Source organism: Anabrus simplex, chromosome 7, assembly GCF_040414725.1.
Source record: "Anabrus simplex isolate iqAnaSimp1 chromosome 7, ASM4041472v1, whole genome shotgun sequence".
Classification (NCBI taxonomy): domain Eukaryota; kingdom Metazoa; phylum Arthropoda; class Insecta; order Orthoptera; family Tettigoniidae; genus Anabrus; species Anabrus simplex.
Genome location: NC_090271.1, coordinates 175636300 through 175653029, shown reverse-complemented (window position 1 = coordinate 175653029; position 16730 = coordinate 175636300). Strand labels below are relative to the sequence as shown.

General features: G+C 38.7%; 1 protein-coding gene across 1 annotated transcript in view; it reads left to right on the top strand.

Moving 5' to 3' along the window:
* Nucleotides 1–16730, top strand: part of hzg (herzog) — a 233962-nt gene that overhangs the window by 39087 nt on the left and 178145 nt on the right. Inside the window, exon 3 of the mRNA XM_067150808.2 lies at nucleotides 4154–4383. Coding sequence (XP_067006909.1) covers nucleotides 4154–4383 — 230 coding nt within the window. The remainder of the gene's footprint in view (nucleotides 1–4153; nucleotides 4384–16730) is intronic.

The window sequence follows — 16730 nt, the reverse complement described above, 5'->3', positions numbered from 1 at the left end:
GGTGATAGAAAGAAATGTACCAACTACAGAGGTATAACTCTGCTGTCACATGGCCTCAAAATCTACGGATCCATCCTTGAGAGCAGGATTAGAAAATATGTTGAACTTACACTTGAGGAGGAACAACATGGATTTAGACCTCATAGATCAACTATAGACCTCATTTTTGCCACCAGAATGCTCTATGAGAAGTATTGGGAGAAAGGTAAAACACTTATAACTGTTTTTCTGGACATCGAGAAAGCATATGGCCATGTACCACGCAGGCATATATGGGAATGTTTGAGACATAAGAAAGTGCCCGATGACATCTTAGAACGAGTACAACGATTATATGATGAAACCAAGTGTTGTGTCCAGGTCCAGGATGGAAGGTCAGGTTGGTTTGAAACGAAGAGTGGAGTCCAGCAAGGAAGTTGTCTTTCACCACTTCTCTTCATAATCATAATGGATGAAGTTTTAAAAGCGGTTAAGAGAAATGATCCAACAACAACTAATGCCCTGGTTTTTGCTGATGATGTAATGGTATGGGGTGAGACAGAAGCGGAAGTACAAACTAGACTAGATCTCTGGCATGAAGCTTTTACAACCTTTGGTCTCAAAATCAGCAAAACGAAGACAGTTGGCTTGGTGATGAGTAGAAATCCTCCAACTGTTCATCTAAGAATTGGGGATGAGGAGATGGATATTGTAAACAACTTCCAGTATTTAGGTAGTGTTCTGTCATCAGACAATACCATACATCAAGAGATTAGTAACAATACAGAGTGCTTCCAAATTCTATCACGCTGTACGTCAAATACTTTGGGATGAAGCATTTCCGTTAGTTTCCAAGATCAGCTTGTACAAAATATATCTAGTACCTATACTGACGTATGGCCTGGAAGCTGCAACACTTACTGGACCAACAAAGAGTCTTCTTCAGGCAACAGAAATGAAGTTTCTCCATTCTTGTCTACAAAAAACCAAAAATGGATAAAATAAGGAATGTGGATATCCGACAACAGCTTGGATTGGAAAGCATGAAAAGAATGAACCCTCACAGGACTCCTCGAACATACTTTGACCACAATATGCCTGGGAAGAGACCAAGAGGAAGACCTCGTGATGTTTGGGAAAAAGAGATAATGAAGGACCTTGAAATTAGAGATGCGAACTGGTGTCGCATATATGAGTAGCATCTGTGGATGGATAGAACAAACTGGAGGAGGCTCGTACACAACCGCACCCGGCTTGCTGGAGCGAAGAAATGATGATGATGATGATGATGATGATGATGATGATGAAGTCTATTAAGAATTCCAAAGAATTTTGTGATTGTACCAAAGATTTATCAAAAACATGTTCCCGAATATTCCGGAATCAAAAACTATAAATCTTATAAAGAACAATCTACTCAAATACAGTAATTATCTTGGGAGTTCGTCACTGCTAATCATTATTTTGCCTTTAATGGTCAGATTTATAAACAGGAAGGTCTTCGGGGATTATGGCGGAAATTTACTTGGATTTCTTTAAAATAATAAAATCAACATTAAAGGAATAATATTTTGGTTGACATACGTGGATGACACGTTTGCAATAATTGATCACATCATTACTAATGGAGAGGAGGTGGAACAATTAAATAATATGGATTCACAGATTAAATTTTCTTTCGAATGTGAGAATAATAAGGCATTAAATTTTCTTGATATTACAGTCATTAATCACTCCAATAAACTTAGATATGAAATATTTAGAAAACCCACTCAAACAGTGAATGTAATTAGACAAGATTCCATGCACCCGGCAGCACATAAGAGGGCTTCCTTTTATAGTATGATTCGTAGGGTTTATTATACCCATGTCAGAAGAAGCTCGTAAAAATGAATTGGATATACTATTTAATAACTAAAAGTAATGGGTTCAACAGGCAATTTGTGAACAAAATTATTAGCAAAGTCGAGAAGAAATAGTTTTCGACATTAACTAAAGATACTAAAATGAAAGAAGACAGTTACACTTTTCATCTACAGTCATAGTAAAATCTATGAAATTACGCATGTTTCAAGAAACTTAAAAAGAAAGTTTCAAGACAACCAACAACAACGTTCATCTTTTTTATTATCAGCACACTATTAATAACATCAATAACAAATTTCAGAAACCAGGAGTTTACGAAATAAAGTGCCAGCAATGTCCCGCCGTTACATCGGACAGACAGGCCACAATTTTAGCATAAGGTATAAGGAACATGTTAATGTGTCGAAATACGGCAGATTCTCGGCAATGGGTTCTCATATGGTTGATACGAATCATACATTCACGGACATAAAATAAGACCTTCAAATTCTCCAATTAAGAAAGGGAATCTGTTAAATATTTTTGATAACATTTTTATAAATACTGATAAAAAATGCAACCTGATTTATAATCTGAATGAAATATCGGAAGAAATCAATATACTTTTCGAGGAGATAATCGTTAAATTCTTTACACGAAGGCGTATAAGTAATGCATTACCCCCACACCCTTCCCCTCACATCAAACTCCCCACAACCTCCCCTCCAAGTCAGTCCTCAACAGCCTTCGAGGACTGCACTCTGCTTACACAGTTGATGTGAAGTGGTACTGCACAGGACAGGTAAGGAGGTGAGTGACCAGATAGGCACACAGTTTACATTTCACATTGAATTTTTCATTAGCTCATTCCTATTTCTTTCCTTTTTAGGCCCATATTGTCAACAACACAATCAAGTTCAACATAAGTCCACCTTTCTTCAACTTATCACAAGAAGCTATTTTAACGTGGCATTAATATTACACTATTTTATGAACACATTCAAGAACATTTACAATATGTTCACCATGTCACGATAACTATATGGTTAATTTAATTTGCATAGCCACTTATGTATTACATTTGTGCAATTCCACGCAAGTAACAACAATTTAACCTGTGCAATAACTCGACTTCATGGCTCACATCATGTTCTTGTTTGTGTTATTTTAAGATTTAAGATTGACAAGACGCTAATATGCCGCATCACAAGATTCATAGACTTTTTATGCACTAATTTTAATGTGTCCTTACCATATTTCCAATGATTTTGTGTGTGACTGAAGATGTCCCATTAGAGAGCAAAACATGTATCACCAATATAGTCTAATGTAGTCTTATTAATAAAGATGATTACGGTATTGTAAAGGTGGAAGATTTGTTGTTAAGATTTTCACAAGTTCATACATTTTGACAATACTGGCTCAAGTATGAAATTTTTCATGTGCAAAGGAGGCAACTCTGTTAGGATTATGGAAATTAATAAACTGATGTCCGCCTCCATAGCGTAACGGTTAGTGTTATTAGCTGCCGTCCTCGGGGGCCCGGGTTCGATTCCCGGTACTGCCAGGAATTTAAGAATGGCAGGAGGGCTGGTATGTGGTTGAAATGGTACATGCAGCTCACCCCCAATGAGGGTGTGCCTGAAAAGAGCTGCACCACCTCGGGATGAGGACACGAGTTTTTAATAAACTGATAATCAGTAATGTTGCAAGTGACATTGTCAAGCGACTGATAATTCCCATTGTTCACTATGGGAATTGTCTTGGATGCTGTCACTCTAGATCAAACTTTTAGTGAGTCTGCTTGATAAAAAAATGTTTACATTGAACACGCTAGCTCGGGCTTACTTACATACTTACTTACTGCCATGTGCGGTGCCCAAGCAGTGCTAGGCCTTGGTTTTCTTAACTAATAAATCACCACCATCCATCTTTTGGTAAACATGAATGACAACATCGCAGTTCCTTATCCTGCTGCTAGATCAGACTACTGACACTTGCCAGATAGAATAGAATGTGTTCCGCATGCTTTATTTTACTACTCATTGCTGCAGTGGCATCATGGTATACGCTGAAAGACGGCATGATAGGCTGGAATTCAGGATGCTCGCTCTTGTACTACAGTGAAATAGCCATTGATCCTGTTCTGAAATGAAGAACCTTTTGAAGTAAGGCCATTAAGATGCTTTAAGTTTTTTATTTCATGACTTCATATAGATTGTTTCCTTTATTAAGTGGGATGTGCCTATTATCTTCCCTCTTCGTATCGTCTGTAAAGAATGTGTAGTTCTAGAATCTTGACAAAGTGTTGACGTGCATATCTTTGTAGGACAAACTGGCAAGAAACCTCGCCGGGGATTGTTGCGGTCATTGCTGTGCTGCTTCAGTCGGCAGGCTCCTAAGAGCCCCAAGGGCCCTGCAGGCAGTGAAGGACGATGCTCTCCTCCACTCAGTCCTGGTTCACCTCGCTTCTTACTCCCTTCTGTTCGCCACCAGGACATGCACAAGAAATGCATGGTGATTGATCTTGATGAAACTTTAGTTCACAGTTCATTTAAGGTAAGATATTTATGATCATTTGGTAGATTTGATAACATGTTTTTCTAGATCATTATACGTGTAAGGAAATAAATTGTGTTTCAGTTATCATATCGAAATTCTATCATTTTCCTCTGGAAAGAAGCACTTTCATGTTTGACGGGTTTTGTAGACTCTTGCCATCTCAAGTAGATACCTAAATAACTTTTTTTATCTGAATCTACATCAGCAAGTGATTTGTACAATAATAATTGTTACCGTGTTTTGGTGGTAGTTATGCATGAAAGAAGGTGCTGGGTGGTGAATAGGTCTCAAGCTACTAAAGTGAAATTAATTTTAAAATTTAACAAGGTTATATTTTCTTTTTGAAATTAGGTAACAACAAATAGAACAGGTACTTAGTAGCCGAAACACGATTGAAAAATACATTTACATAGGTACCCCATTTGGGGCTTCAAAAGTCAGAAACATAATTCTTGAGCGAAGAGCCCAACCTTACAATGAACACCATACAACAAAGGGGCCGAAAACCCCCAAACATGCCAGAAACATTTGCTTCCAATTACACCCAAAAGCCTCCTTGAGGCAGAGACACAATTTTCAATAAAGGGCAACTTCCCCTTAAAATACAAGCCTATCATAGGCCACTCCGAACTCCACTTTTAAGCTGTCCTCAAAGGACATATACACAGGGGTAAAATACCCAACCTACTGAGGTCTGTTAAATGATAAGAAGGTTAATACATGACCTCTAAAATACAATTTGAAAGGAGGCGAACTTGCACTCCTAATACACTTTGCTTAAGACCTACTTGGCACTAGGCCGTTAATACAAGGGCTAATCCCATACTACAGAGGTGACTTAATAGCAATTTACATTACATTACGGAAGAATTGGTTGAGAAAAATAAGTTCACCTCAAGACGATGTGAGTGGGAGCTCGAGAGGGTTAAGCACTCTCTATCCCGATATGTCGTTTTAAAAGAGAATATATGAAAAGAGTAGTTACATTTTAGGAAAAGGTTACATGGTTGAACGCTTAGAACCCGCCCCGAAAGTTAAACTGCTGAGCTAGCAAAGAAAGAAGTTATTAATCGGCCATTACCTTGTTGTTGACTGCTGGCGAAGAAAGAGGCGCTTCCCGCCCCCTGCTATGTACTTTACACACAGAAAGATGGATCAGAAGTGGCCCGGAGACCCGAAAATCAGCAGTTTATATCCTCTCGCAGAAGGTTCTAGGCGTTAGGGGAAAGAAAACACCCTCCCACAAACTCTTTATTGGGTAGGACCCCGCAACAGATTCAAGTTGGGGGAAGATACACCAGATTGGTCAGAAATTAATAGAAGAAATTCGGGATTGGATACATTCATAACAAGGGGAAGAAAGGGGTAAATATTGCGAACTTAAACAATGACAGAAAGAAATTTAACAAAGAACAAACTCTTGAAATGAAATTTTCTCCAAAAAAATAGTTCTTTGACTCCGCACTAGGTTGCACTATTGTAGATCTTCAGTAGTGTCCTCTAGAAGAGAAAGTTCACACTTCTTACTTCAAGCGAAACAAAAACACATCAAAAGTGACACAGTTCTAAAACTCCAAAATTTACAGGTATTGACATCTTCTGAGAAGGTAGAAAATTAATACCGTCAATAAAGTTCAGACTTCCTCCAGCAGAGGAGTTTTAACTGGCGCACATTTTAAATTAGCGGAGTGGAGGTGTACCGCCCGGTACAATAATAATAATAATAATAATAATAACAACAACTTGCTGTTCTGTTCACTGTAAGGCTTTCTGATTTTTAATAATACTTTTTGATGTTCATCTATAAATAGAAATTAGGTCAGTTTATAATATTAGAGGGAAAAGTGATAGAATGCCCAGCATTTCTCATAAATTTTACAAATTGTTCTTAAAGTACACCATCTCTGTTTGAATACCATATAATGAAAACTTAATTGAACACAGTGTTAAACATCAGGGGTAGAATTCACAATAATGGAGAAATATTTTGAATCAACCCTCTCCTTTATGATCTCTTCTGTGACAGTCTTCCCCATTATGTTTCCAGTCACTAAAATTGCTTGTTCCAAACGAGGATGGACCCCCTCCCCCCTCAAACAGTTTACACAGTGCACTGTAAAGTGATCCATAACCAGGAAAATAAATCTAGTAATAGCGTTGCACAATGTCTCCATTCAACAATAATAGCAATGAATAATAAGACTGCAAGTAAAAGAAGAAATTGTCGTTTAATAAAAATTAAATAAAGACAGTTCTTATGCAGAATTTTGCCATTTGTGCATCGAGTCATTAATGACCACCAGAGCATGTTATTATCATATTCTTGCACAGCTTCCGTCCACTGGCTGGGTCCGTTTAGAACATAAGCCTCTCTCTTGTCTTCTCTCTTCCCACCATCTCTCTGTTGTCACTAAGGTCCTGTCGTGCCCTATTTTCTCCACCCGCTCCGCCACTCCTTTCAGCTACCTGGCCCCTATTTTTGGTCTCATGCTTTCCGCTCCCATCTCGAGCACCTTCCTGGGGATCCTGTTCTTCTCCATTCTTTGCAATTGTCCATATCATCAAGGTATGCCCGTCATTTCCCACTGTGGCTCCACTTTCATTAGTTATCTTATCCTATACTGCTTCTCAAAAATGTAATATCATTGGTCTGCATCCTGATTTTCCCTCTCCCCTTCATTACCCAAGTTTCTGCGGCATATGTCAGCATTGCGATATACCTGGGTATTCAAAACTTATCAGCACTAAATGGTTTTCCTTCACGGTAATCATTGAAATAAAATTAATACAGATTATATTGAGGTATTCCCCTCCAGTGTCCATGAACCTTTGACATTCTGGCAGTTACCGTATTTACATAACCAACAATTCGTCAGGGATGTTCCGGTGCCAGTGCTGGACGACTTTCTGAAGCACATCGTTGAAGGTGAAATTCTTACTCCACCTGACTCTCTTTCATTGTATAGTCCCTAGAAGCAAGATCCAGTGAGTATGGTTGGATGTGGCAGCATGATGTACTCTAGAGCAGCGTTTCTCAACCTGTGGCCCGTGAAGTTGGAATAGGTGGTCTGGAGGAGAAATTTAAATTCTAATTGAATTTTGTTATGATATTTTACAAATTTTTAAATTACTAAAAATTGTTCACATAAAATGGAATCTGTACTCATATTGTATAAGGCTATAAGCTTAAATTTCACAAAACCATGAGTATTTCAGCGACCAGACAAAATTTGGTATTTTCAGGATATCAGGATATGACTTCATTGTTACTATAATAGTGTTCCACAGCAACGTTTTCAGTTAGCATCTAAGATAGTGGCGTTCCTTTAAGGATTAAGTAAATGACTGTTTTATGAGTATCTTGTTGTAGGTATAGGTCCTAGATACTTCAGTAGGACTGGTAACATAACAGCAGTGAAGTAAACAACAATAAAACATTATTTTATTGCTCCCACTTTCCCTCGCTGTTTCAAGTAAACATGTTATCAATATTTCAGTTAAAGCTCATGGTTTTGCTTCCTCAGTCGAAGCTCAATTTATCAGCAGTGCTAATTTATAGTGGGATAAAGTTTGTCATGAATTAACTCCAGTTTTAATATTACATTTTTGAAAACTCTTAATAATGGAAAAGTGGCTTAGAACAGGGATTTTGAAAAAAAGCAAATGATACAGACAATGCTAATAATTGTTTTTTGTTAGTAGCTTTACGTCGCACCGACACAGATAGGTCTTATGGCGACGATGGGATATGAAAGGCCTAGGAGATGGAAGGAAGCGGCCGTGGCCTTAATTAACCACTCAGTGTGGTGTGCCGTATACTGCACGCAGACTCCCCAACGCTCTGTCATGGAGTGACGTGCATTGCACGCTCGTAGCTGCTTCTGATTTGTGCTTCTATCTGGCAAACCTTTCTTGAACTATTACAAATGTAGTCAGATATATCTACAGACGAAGCATTGATCTTTCATTTGATATATATATCTATCAAGTTTTTATCGATTACATATGATATATCGCGTCTGAAAAACCAACAAGTTCTGTTGTTGACATCATGGCAGCTAAACGTTTTCTTGTGATCGTGAATTTGAAAATTAATGATGTTGTACCACTTGATGATACGGAAAGTTTAATTTCGTTAAGCTAAGACTAGGATATAGAACTTTTTTTGAGTGTGAAAGTAGCGATCGTGACATTGATGTTGCTTTTGATACACAGGAAAATATCGGCCGTAATGTTATTGATGGTGGGTTTGTATGAGAATTTTAATTTACTCTCCTCCTCTCATGAACACAACACACGATCGACTACGACACTCTCAATTCCTGTGCATCGCTCATCTTCATTTAACCGCTCCTTTCAAGTGTCTGGTGCAAGGCTATGGAGAATTCCCTTCCAGTTAGTGTTAGGAATTGCACTTCCTTAGCTTCTTTCAAGCGGTCTTGCCGAGATTACCTATTGAATGTATAACCAGCTTGTATGAATGGCAGTATGAATGGAAGAATGAATGAGGTTAGGATTTATATTTTGTTAAATTATTTCATTATTCTGTTTTATAAAGTTTATTAGATATGTGGTTAAGTGTAAGAGAGGGCCGTGAGCCTTAACTTCGCCACAATTGAAGGCATGAAATAAATAAATAAATAAATAAATAATAATTAGAGAGCAAAGGGAAATATTTACGGCAAATTATAGGTCTCAAAATGCTGCAAAGAACTGCTTATTACCTGTGTGAAAATTTCCAGTTATTTTCTACTGTCCAGTTTGTAAAGATGATAGTAGAATAGGCAGATATTTATGCTCAACGTTGCATGCGACCACACGGTATGTTATTTTCGTTCCAATCTAGGATAAATGAATGTGTTCCAGTTACTGTGGAGGAAATGTATGTAGTTTTTGCATTGTGTATGTTAATGAGCATAGTACAGTAACCTGTATTGAGATCTTATTTCACAAAAATCCAGGTACTAGCTTCTTCTGTATTTGGTTCAGCCATATCTCTTGTTTGATTTGAAAGCTCAGAAGATTCTTCCACTTCATTGACCTTGGATAATTCCAGTAAATTATGCTGTTTGTGTGTTTATGCAGTAATAACTAACCGAACATTTTGGTAAAATCCATTGAACCACTTGTCATTTATGCCCGATTAAATAAAAGCCTGCACTCATAGCATGCTTGGTGCTATACTCCTCCCACAGCACAGAGTAGCCAGGTAGTGAAAGTCGTCCCACACTTAGAGGTTAAGGTACAGCTCCAGCATTTGCCTGGTGTGAAAATGGGATACATCTGAAAACCATCTTCAGGGCTGCTGACAGTGGGATTCGAACCCACTTTCTCCCGGACGTAAGCTCACAGCCGCGCACCCCTAACCGCACGACCAACTTGCCTGGTAAATGCTAATTCTAACTGTGAATTGTGTATTGTAATGTCAAGTAAATGTGATAGATGTACTATGAAAGTTGTAGTTCAGAGAAAAAGTACAGTAGGAAATACAGCAGTTCGTATTTGCAGTTAGGATTTACTTGGTGTGGTGATGAGAGTGAACAGAAACCGCGGTGTGTTTTGTGTTATTTAAGTGTTGTCAAACGATTGCTTGAAACCTGCAAAACTGTGACATACAGACATAAACCAGTAGAATTTTTCCAGTGACACTTAGGAACATTAAATTATGGGAAAGGTAAAGTTTCGGCCATGGCTATTATCAATAGCAAGGCACTCTAAGTATCCTTCCCCTTAAGTTAGCCCATTCGGGAGATGGCGGGTTCGAATCCCACCATCAGCAGCTCTGAAGATGATTTTCTGTGTATTCCCATTTTCACACCAGGCAAATGCTGGTGATGTACGTTGATTAAGACCATGGCCACTTTCTTCCCAAGCCTAGCTCTTTCCCATCACACGTCACCAAAGACCTTCATTGTATTGGTGCGATGTTAAATTACTAGCAAAAAAAAAAAGTTTGGATAGCCAAAACGGGGCACTCTCATTAATTTGGATAAGATTCACATTTAATTCAGCCCGTTGCTTGTGATGTGACGAATTCAAAATGCTTCCTCATGTGTTAAGAGTTCTGTCCTAAGGAAGAGCTAATGAAAATTAACCACCACAATGCAGTGTGTTCTATTCTCTCTGGAAGCCTTCATAGACTTGGTCTCCTCAAAACTGGGTGAGTTGGCCATGCGGTTAGAGATGCGGGGCTGTGAGCTTGCATCCGGGAGATAGTGGGTTCGAATCTCACTGTCAGCAGCCCTGAAGATGGTTTTCCGTGGTTTCCCATTTTCACACCAGGCAAATGCTTGGGCTGTACCTTAATTAAGGCCACGGCTGCTTCTAACTCCTAGGCCTATCCTGTCGTCGCCATAAGACCTATCTGTGTCGGTGCAATATAGATATAAAGCCACTAGCAAAAAAAAAACTCCTCAAAGTCAATGAAGAAGTTGGATGCTTCTCTGAAGACGGATCAACATGTCGAGCTGACATCATAGTGATCGACTGAGCTAAGTGAGCAGCTAAGGTATTAGACTCAGCTGTGAGATTTGAGGACAACGAACACCAGCCAAAAAACACCTGTGATTAGGAAAAGGCCATCTACAAACCATGCTGAGAGGACCTTAAAAGTCAGATACAGAATACCAAAATGGGGAGTGGCTGGTCTGATGATAGTCATCGGAGGGCCTGAGTTTATGTTCATAGAAATTGAGGCGTTAGGTGAAAAGTGCTTACTGAGTGTAGTGTATTGCCCGCCAAAGATTGGATACATCACCGACCTTGAGGGCATCCTACTAGACCTCTTACCCAGGTATGAGCATGTTTTATTACTAGGTGACCTCAATACTGGCATCCCTAACGACAAAATGACTGAGACTAAACAACTAATCAACATATTTAAATCTTGTAACATGATGATTTTGCCACTTAACGCAACACATCACACAGCCACGTCATGTACATTACTAGACTTAATTGTGACGAATAACCCTGACAGAGTACTGACCCACGGACAAATGTCGCTTGCGGACTATCCGTTCCGGACTTTATTTATTTAGCTTATTCACTCAAATGCTCCAAATACAGACCTAAATTAATTACATTCTGAGATCTAAAAAGTATAAATAACAAAACCCTGTTAGAAGACTCTGCGAGCATACCTTGGCATAATGTCCATATTTTAGATAATATAGATGATAAAGTGGAGTTCTTAAACACACAACTGCTAGCTCTTCTCAATAAACACGTGCCAAAACGCATTGCTTGCGTAACATGCCTTGCGGCTCCATGAATGGCTCAGGAAATACGAGACTTAATGACAGAGAGAGGCAAAGCTTTCAGAAAATTTAAAACTTAGCCAAGCACCAAATGATTTTGACCTGTACAGGACCCTTCATAACAGGACCACACAGGCCGTAAGGAATGCTAAAATAAGACACTTACAGAACATTTTGCCAACCCGGAAGTCGACAACAGCCTGGAAAACCGTTAAAAAAATGGGCCTAGGTGGAAATAAAATACATACCGCTGACATTAAACTACCACTGGATGATTTAAACCAACACTTTATTACAATACCCATTAACATTGACGAGACAACAAAAGAACACACGATTAACAAAATTCTACACAATGGCAATACTAACAATAGAGGAGAACAGTTATATTTTTTACTCGTAATTCCTGCAGAAGTGAGACAGATTGCACGAACAATAAAGACAACTGCGACAGGATGTGACGAGATTGTTCCACAGCTATTGTTAAAAACTCTAGACGTAATCCTACCAACTCTAAACCACATCATTAATACCTCACTGATAACCGGCATATTCCCTTCCCTTTGGAAATGCGTAATTGTTCGCCCACTCCCAAAGACCAACAATCCCGTGGAACCCAAAGACTTTCGATCCATTTGCATTTTACCATTTCTGTCCAAAATTTTGGAGAAAATAGTTCACAGACAAATAACCGCATATTTAAATAATAATATACTTCTTGACAAATACCAGTCTGGTTTTAGAAGCAATCATGGCACAACTACTGCACTACTTAAAGTTACAAATGACATAAGAGTAGCTATGGATAAGGGAGAAGTTACTGTTTTAAATCTTCTAGACCTTAATAAGGCCTTCGACTGCGTTGACACGGACATACTAATGGCAAAATGACGTGCTCTTAATTTCTCACAAAGCACACTATTCTGGATGTATTCCTATCTCTCTAATCGCCGGCAGTGTGTATCAACAGGTAAAAATTTCTCTTCCTGGCAATCTGTGGAGACTGGAATACGATAGGGGTCAGTGCTAGCGCCACTCCTATTTTTGATCTTTATTTCAGGACTAACACAAGTAATTAAACATTGTCAATATCATGTGTACGCAGACGACTTACAAATATATGCACATGCACATCCTCGTGACTTACCGATTGCAATAAATAATATGAATGATGACCTAGAAAGAATATGTAAGTGGACCGACGACCATGCACTAAAAATCAATGCCCAAAAATTGCAGCGTATTATTTTAGCTACCCAAACAACTCACGCACGCCTCACAGATGTGCATACCCACTCAATAACATGAAGAGGCACTCAGTTACAATTCAAAGACACAGTTAAAAACTTAGGGATGATAATGGATAAAAACCTTAGTTGGAACGATCGTGTAATAGGTATATCGTAATCTATAATCTTCATTTCCGTATTGACGAATTACACAATTAAAAATAGGAAAGAAATAGGAAAGAATTTCCACCAATCAATACTTGTTGATTGGTGGAAATTCTTTCCTATTTTTAATTGTGTAATAGGTATATGTCTGCTAGTGTTTTATTCCGTACATTCCGTAAAATGTAAGAAAGCTGCTTATCCAAAGTATGGTAATGCCACTATTTGACTGCTGTGATGTAGTATACAGTAACCTGAACACCTCACTTTCCATCAAGATCCAAAAGGCACATAATGCATGTTTTCGATTTATTTCAGATATACCAAGGTATATTTCTCCCGCATTTGATAGACTTTCATGGCTATGCTTAAGAGAGCGACGAAATTTACACACTGTTTCCCTGTTACATTGTATACTGAACCTTAACACTCCTGAATACCTTGCCACACAATTCCATTACCTAGCATCACCTTCTAGTATTCCTACCAGATAATCATCCACCTCACTACTAAGCATTCCCATTCACCGCTCAACTGGCTGCGGTAGATCATTTGTAATCGCCACCAGCCGAATTTGGAATTCCCTACCTGCTGAAATTAGGGGCGTGTCAAACTAGCTCCGCTGTAAGAAACTCTGTCAAACCTGGTTAATAAATAATAATAATATTATTCATAACATAGTAGGATTATATCGTAGCTAAGTTATTAGGTTTATTAAAACAATTGATACTTTAAGATATTAAATTTTAGATAATTTAGTGTATATTTAACTCTTCATGTAGGTGTATGTAGGGTCGGACAGAATAGCAAGCTTCATAGCCTCAGTCCCGCCATATAAAACAAGACAATAAATAAATAAAAACAGACACACTTTGGACTTCTTTAGGAGGATTAAGACATGTATATCTGCCATCCAGGCTATAGCAGACTCTGTGCTAAAATACTCATTTTCAATTCTCAGGCATCACTTCTATTCCACAACCTGACTGTATAAAATGCTCAAAATTTCAATAGATAACAGGAAATTCAAAAGATAACCCTCATGCTCGATACCAGATGTGAACCTGCTTGCTAGAAAAATAGCAGTAAAGCATAGAAAAAGTATGAAGTTCGTTGTCATGATTATTGTTCTATGTGAACTGATTAGGAGGCCGATCAGTTTGATCCTCTAATAGGGAGTGGTTATCTGTTGGATATTCTCTCTCCGGCAATAAATGATGTAGTGAAAGCTATGTTTGTTTGATTCCTCTTTTCAAATGGCACTTGGTCGCAGAATTAATGATTTGGCTGGTAACTTGAAATTTTGGTTAATTGAAAGAGTTACGAAGAGTCTTTTATCATGCATTACAATTAGATGAAACTACTGATGTTACAAATGACGCACTGTTAATAGTGCTACATTTGGTATGCGCATGGTGAAGACATATGACAATATTTTGTTTTGTAGAACTTCGCCAACTGGAACAATTGGAGAACAAATATTTCACTCTCTTGGTAGTTACATAAGTGGGGGAAATTATGAGCTTCTGCACAGACAGAGCTCATGCACTTACAGGCAGGTATAGTGGGGTTGTTTCTAAAGTCGATGAAGTAGCTCTAGATATGAATTGGGTGCATTATTTCATACATGGGGAAGCATTGGCCTCCGAAGGAATGCCACCAGAATACAAAACTTTATCGAGAGCGCTGTATAACTACAGCCTGTGACAATAAAGTTCGGTGAATAGTTCTGTACTATCAACATAAATGAACAATGCACGACAGTGACCTTACTGTCCTTCAAAATAGTCCCCTCCCATAACTATGCACTGCTGAGATCAGTGATACATGTCCTGGAAACTTTGCAAGAAGGCTTCCTTTGGGATGGTGTTCAAAAACCCCGTCATGTTGCGTTGGATGTCAGGAATATCGTCAAATCTCTTTCCTTTCAAAGCGAGTTTGAGTCGTTTTGATGTGTGACTTTTCGGCTCTGACCTTTTCCTGACGAGGGGATCCCGGAGAACGCCATTCCATGCTTTGCCGTTTCATTTCAGGGTCGTAGCTGAGACACTACGTTTCATCCTCAGTGACAATACAGTTCAAGAAATTTGGTGTCGCATTTGCCAGTTCGACAAAATCCTGTGAAACCTCTAAACGTGCCTGCTTCTGATCGTCAGTCAAGTGATGTGGCACAAGACGAGAACACATTTACCTCTTCCCTAAATTCTGGGTAACGATTTGTCACACGGATTCACGGTTAATCTGCAGTTCATCCGCTATCATGCGCACAGTTAATCGCCGAACGTTCGTGATTAATGTCCTCACCTTCTCAGAGTTTTCGTCACTGACGGCAGTCGCCAGTCTTCCACTACGGGGGTTGTCAAAACACTTTCCCAGCCTCCTCAAAAAGGGGTGAACCACTCGTACACACACTTCAAGGACAGTGCTTGATCTTCATAAACACGTACCAGCATTGCATGCATTTCTTTGGTGTTTTGCTGAGCTTGAAACTAAGCTGTACATTGATATTTTGCTCTTTCATGTTCATGTTCGCAGTTCAGAACCAACACACTAAACACGCACTGTGTCAAACAGGTCTTACACGGCACACACACGATGCTCAACTGAACAACGTTGGGAGCAGGTGGTCAAAACCCGCTGCTACGCAGGTGCAGCTCTGTGTGTCGCCAGTGTTGCTGGCTCGACCGTTCTGACTTCATTCACTGAACTTTATTGTCACAGGTTGTATTTATTTTTAATAAGGCTCGATTATTAAATCACAGATTATTTTCCATATTGTGCAATGAAATGGAGAACGAATACAATGTTTTGCTTCAATCTGAAATTCACTGGTTTTCCAAGGGCAATGTAGTAAAGTTATTTCAATTAAGGCATGAAATTTTAATTTTTTAAATGAACATAATTCCGATTTTGCATCACTCTTTGTTCATGTACCGTGGTTATTAGCATTATTTATTTATTATGCCTATGTGCGTGGCGAAGTTAGGGCTCTTAGCCCTATCTTACTCTTAGCATTTTCTAACCATCCAGATATTTTTCAAAATAAAATGAGCTAAATCTCAGTATTCAGGCAAGGTTGTTATTGATGCCTCCCACAAAATAAAGGCGTTCAAGAAAAAACTGGTGTTATGAATTAGTTACATAAGACAAGAAATTTTCACCTTTTCCCATATTGGAACAATTTTTAGTAAAATTATATTTTTGTAGATTCCTGAGTTTCTTGAAAGGGTTTGTAACCACCTAAAAAACAGTGAAACAAAAATTAGAAACATATTTTCCAAATAAGTTTTATGAGAAATTTACATGGATTCGCAACGCATTTTAAGCTTACCGTTACAAGCATGACTTTTTGTTATTGAAGAAAGAACAGTTAATTGAGCTTTCAAGTGACAGTCTGCTTAAAATGCAATCTTGGTTTGACCGAGCTTGATAGCTGCAGTCGCTTAAGTGCGGTCAGTATCCAATAATCGGGAGATAGTTTGTTCGAGCCCCACTGTCGGCAGCCCTGAAGATATTTTTCCGTGATTTCCCATTTTCACACCAGGCAAATGCCGGTGCTGTACCTTAATTAAGGCCACGGCCGCTTCCTTCCAATTCCTAGGCCTTCCCTACCCCATCGTCGCCATAAGAAATATCTGTGTCGGTGTAACGTAAAGCAATAAGCAAAAAAAATATATATATCTTGGTTTGCCTT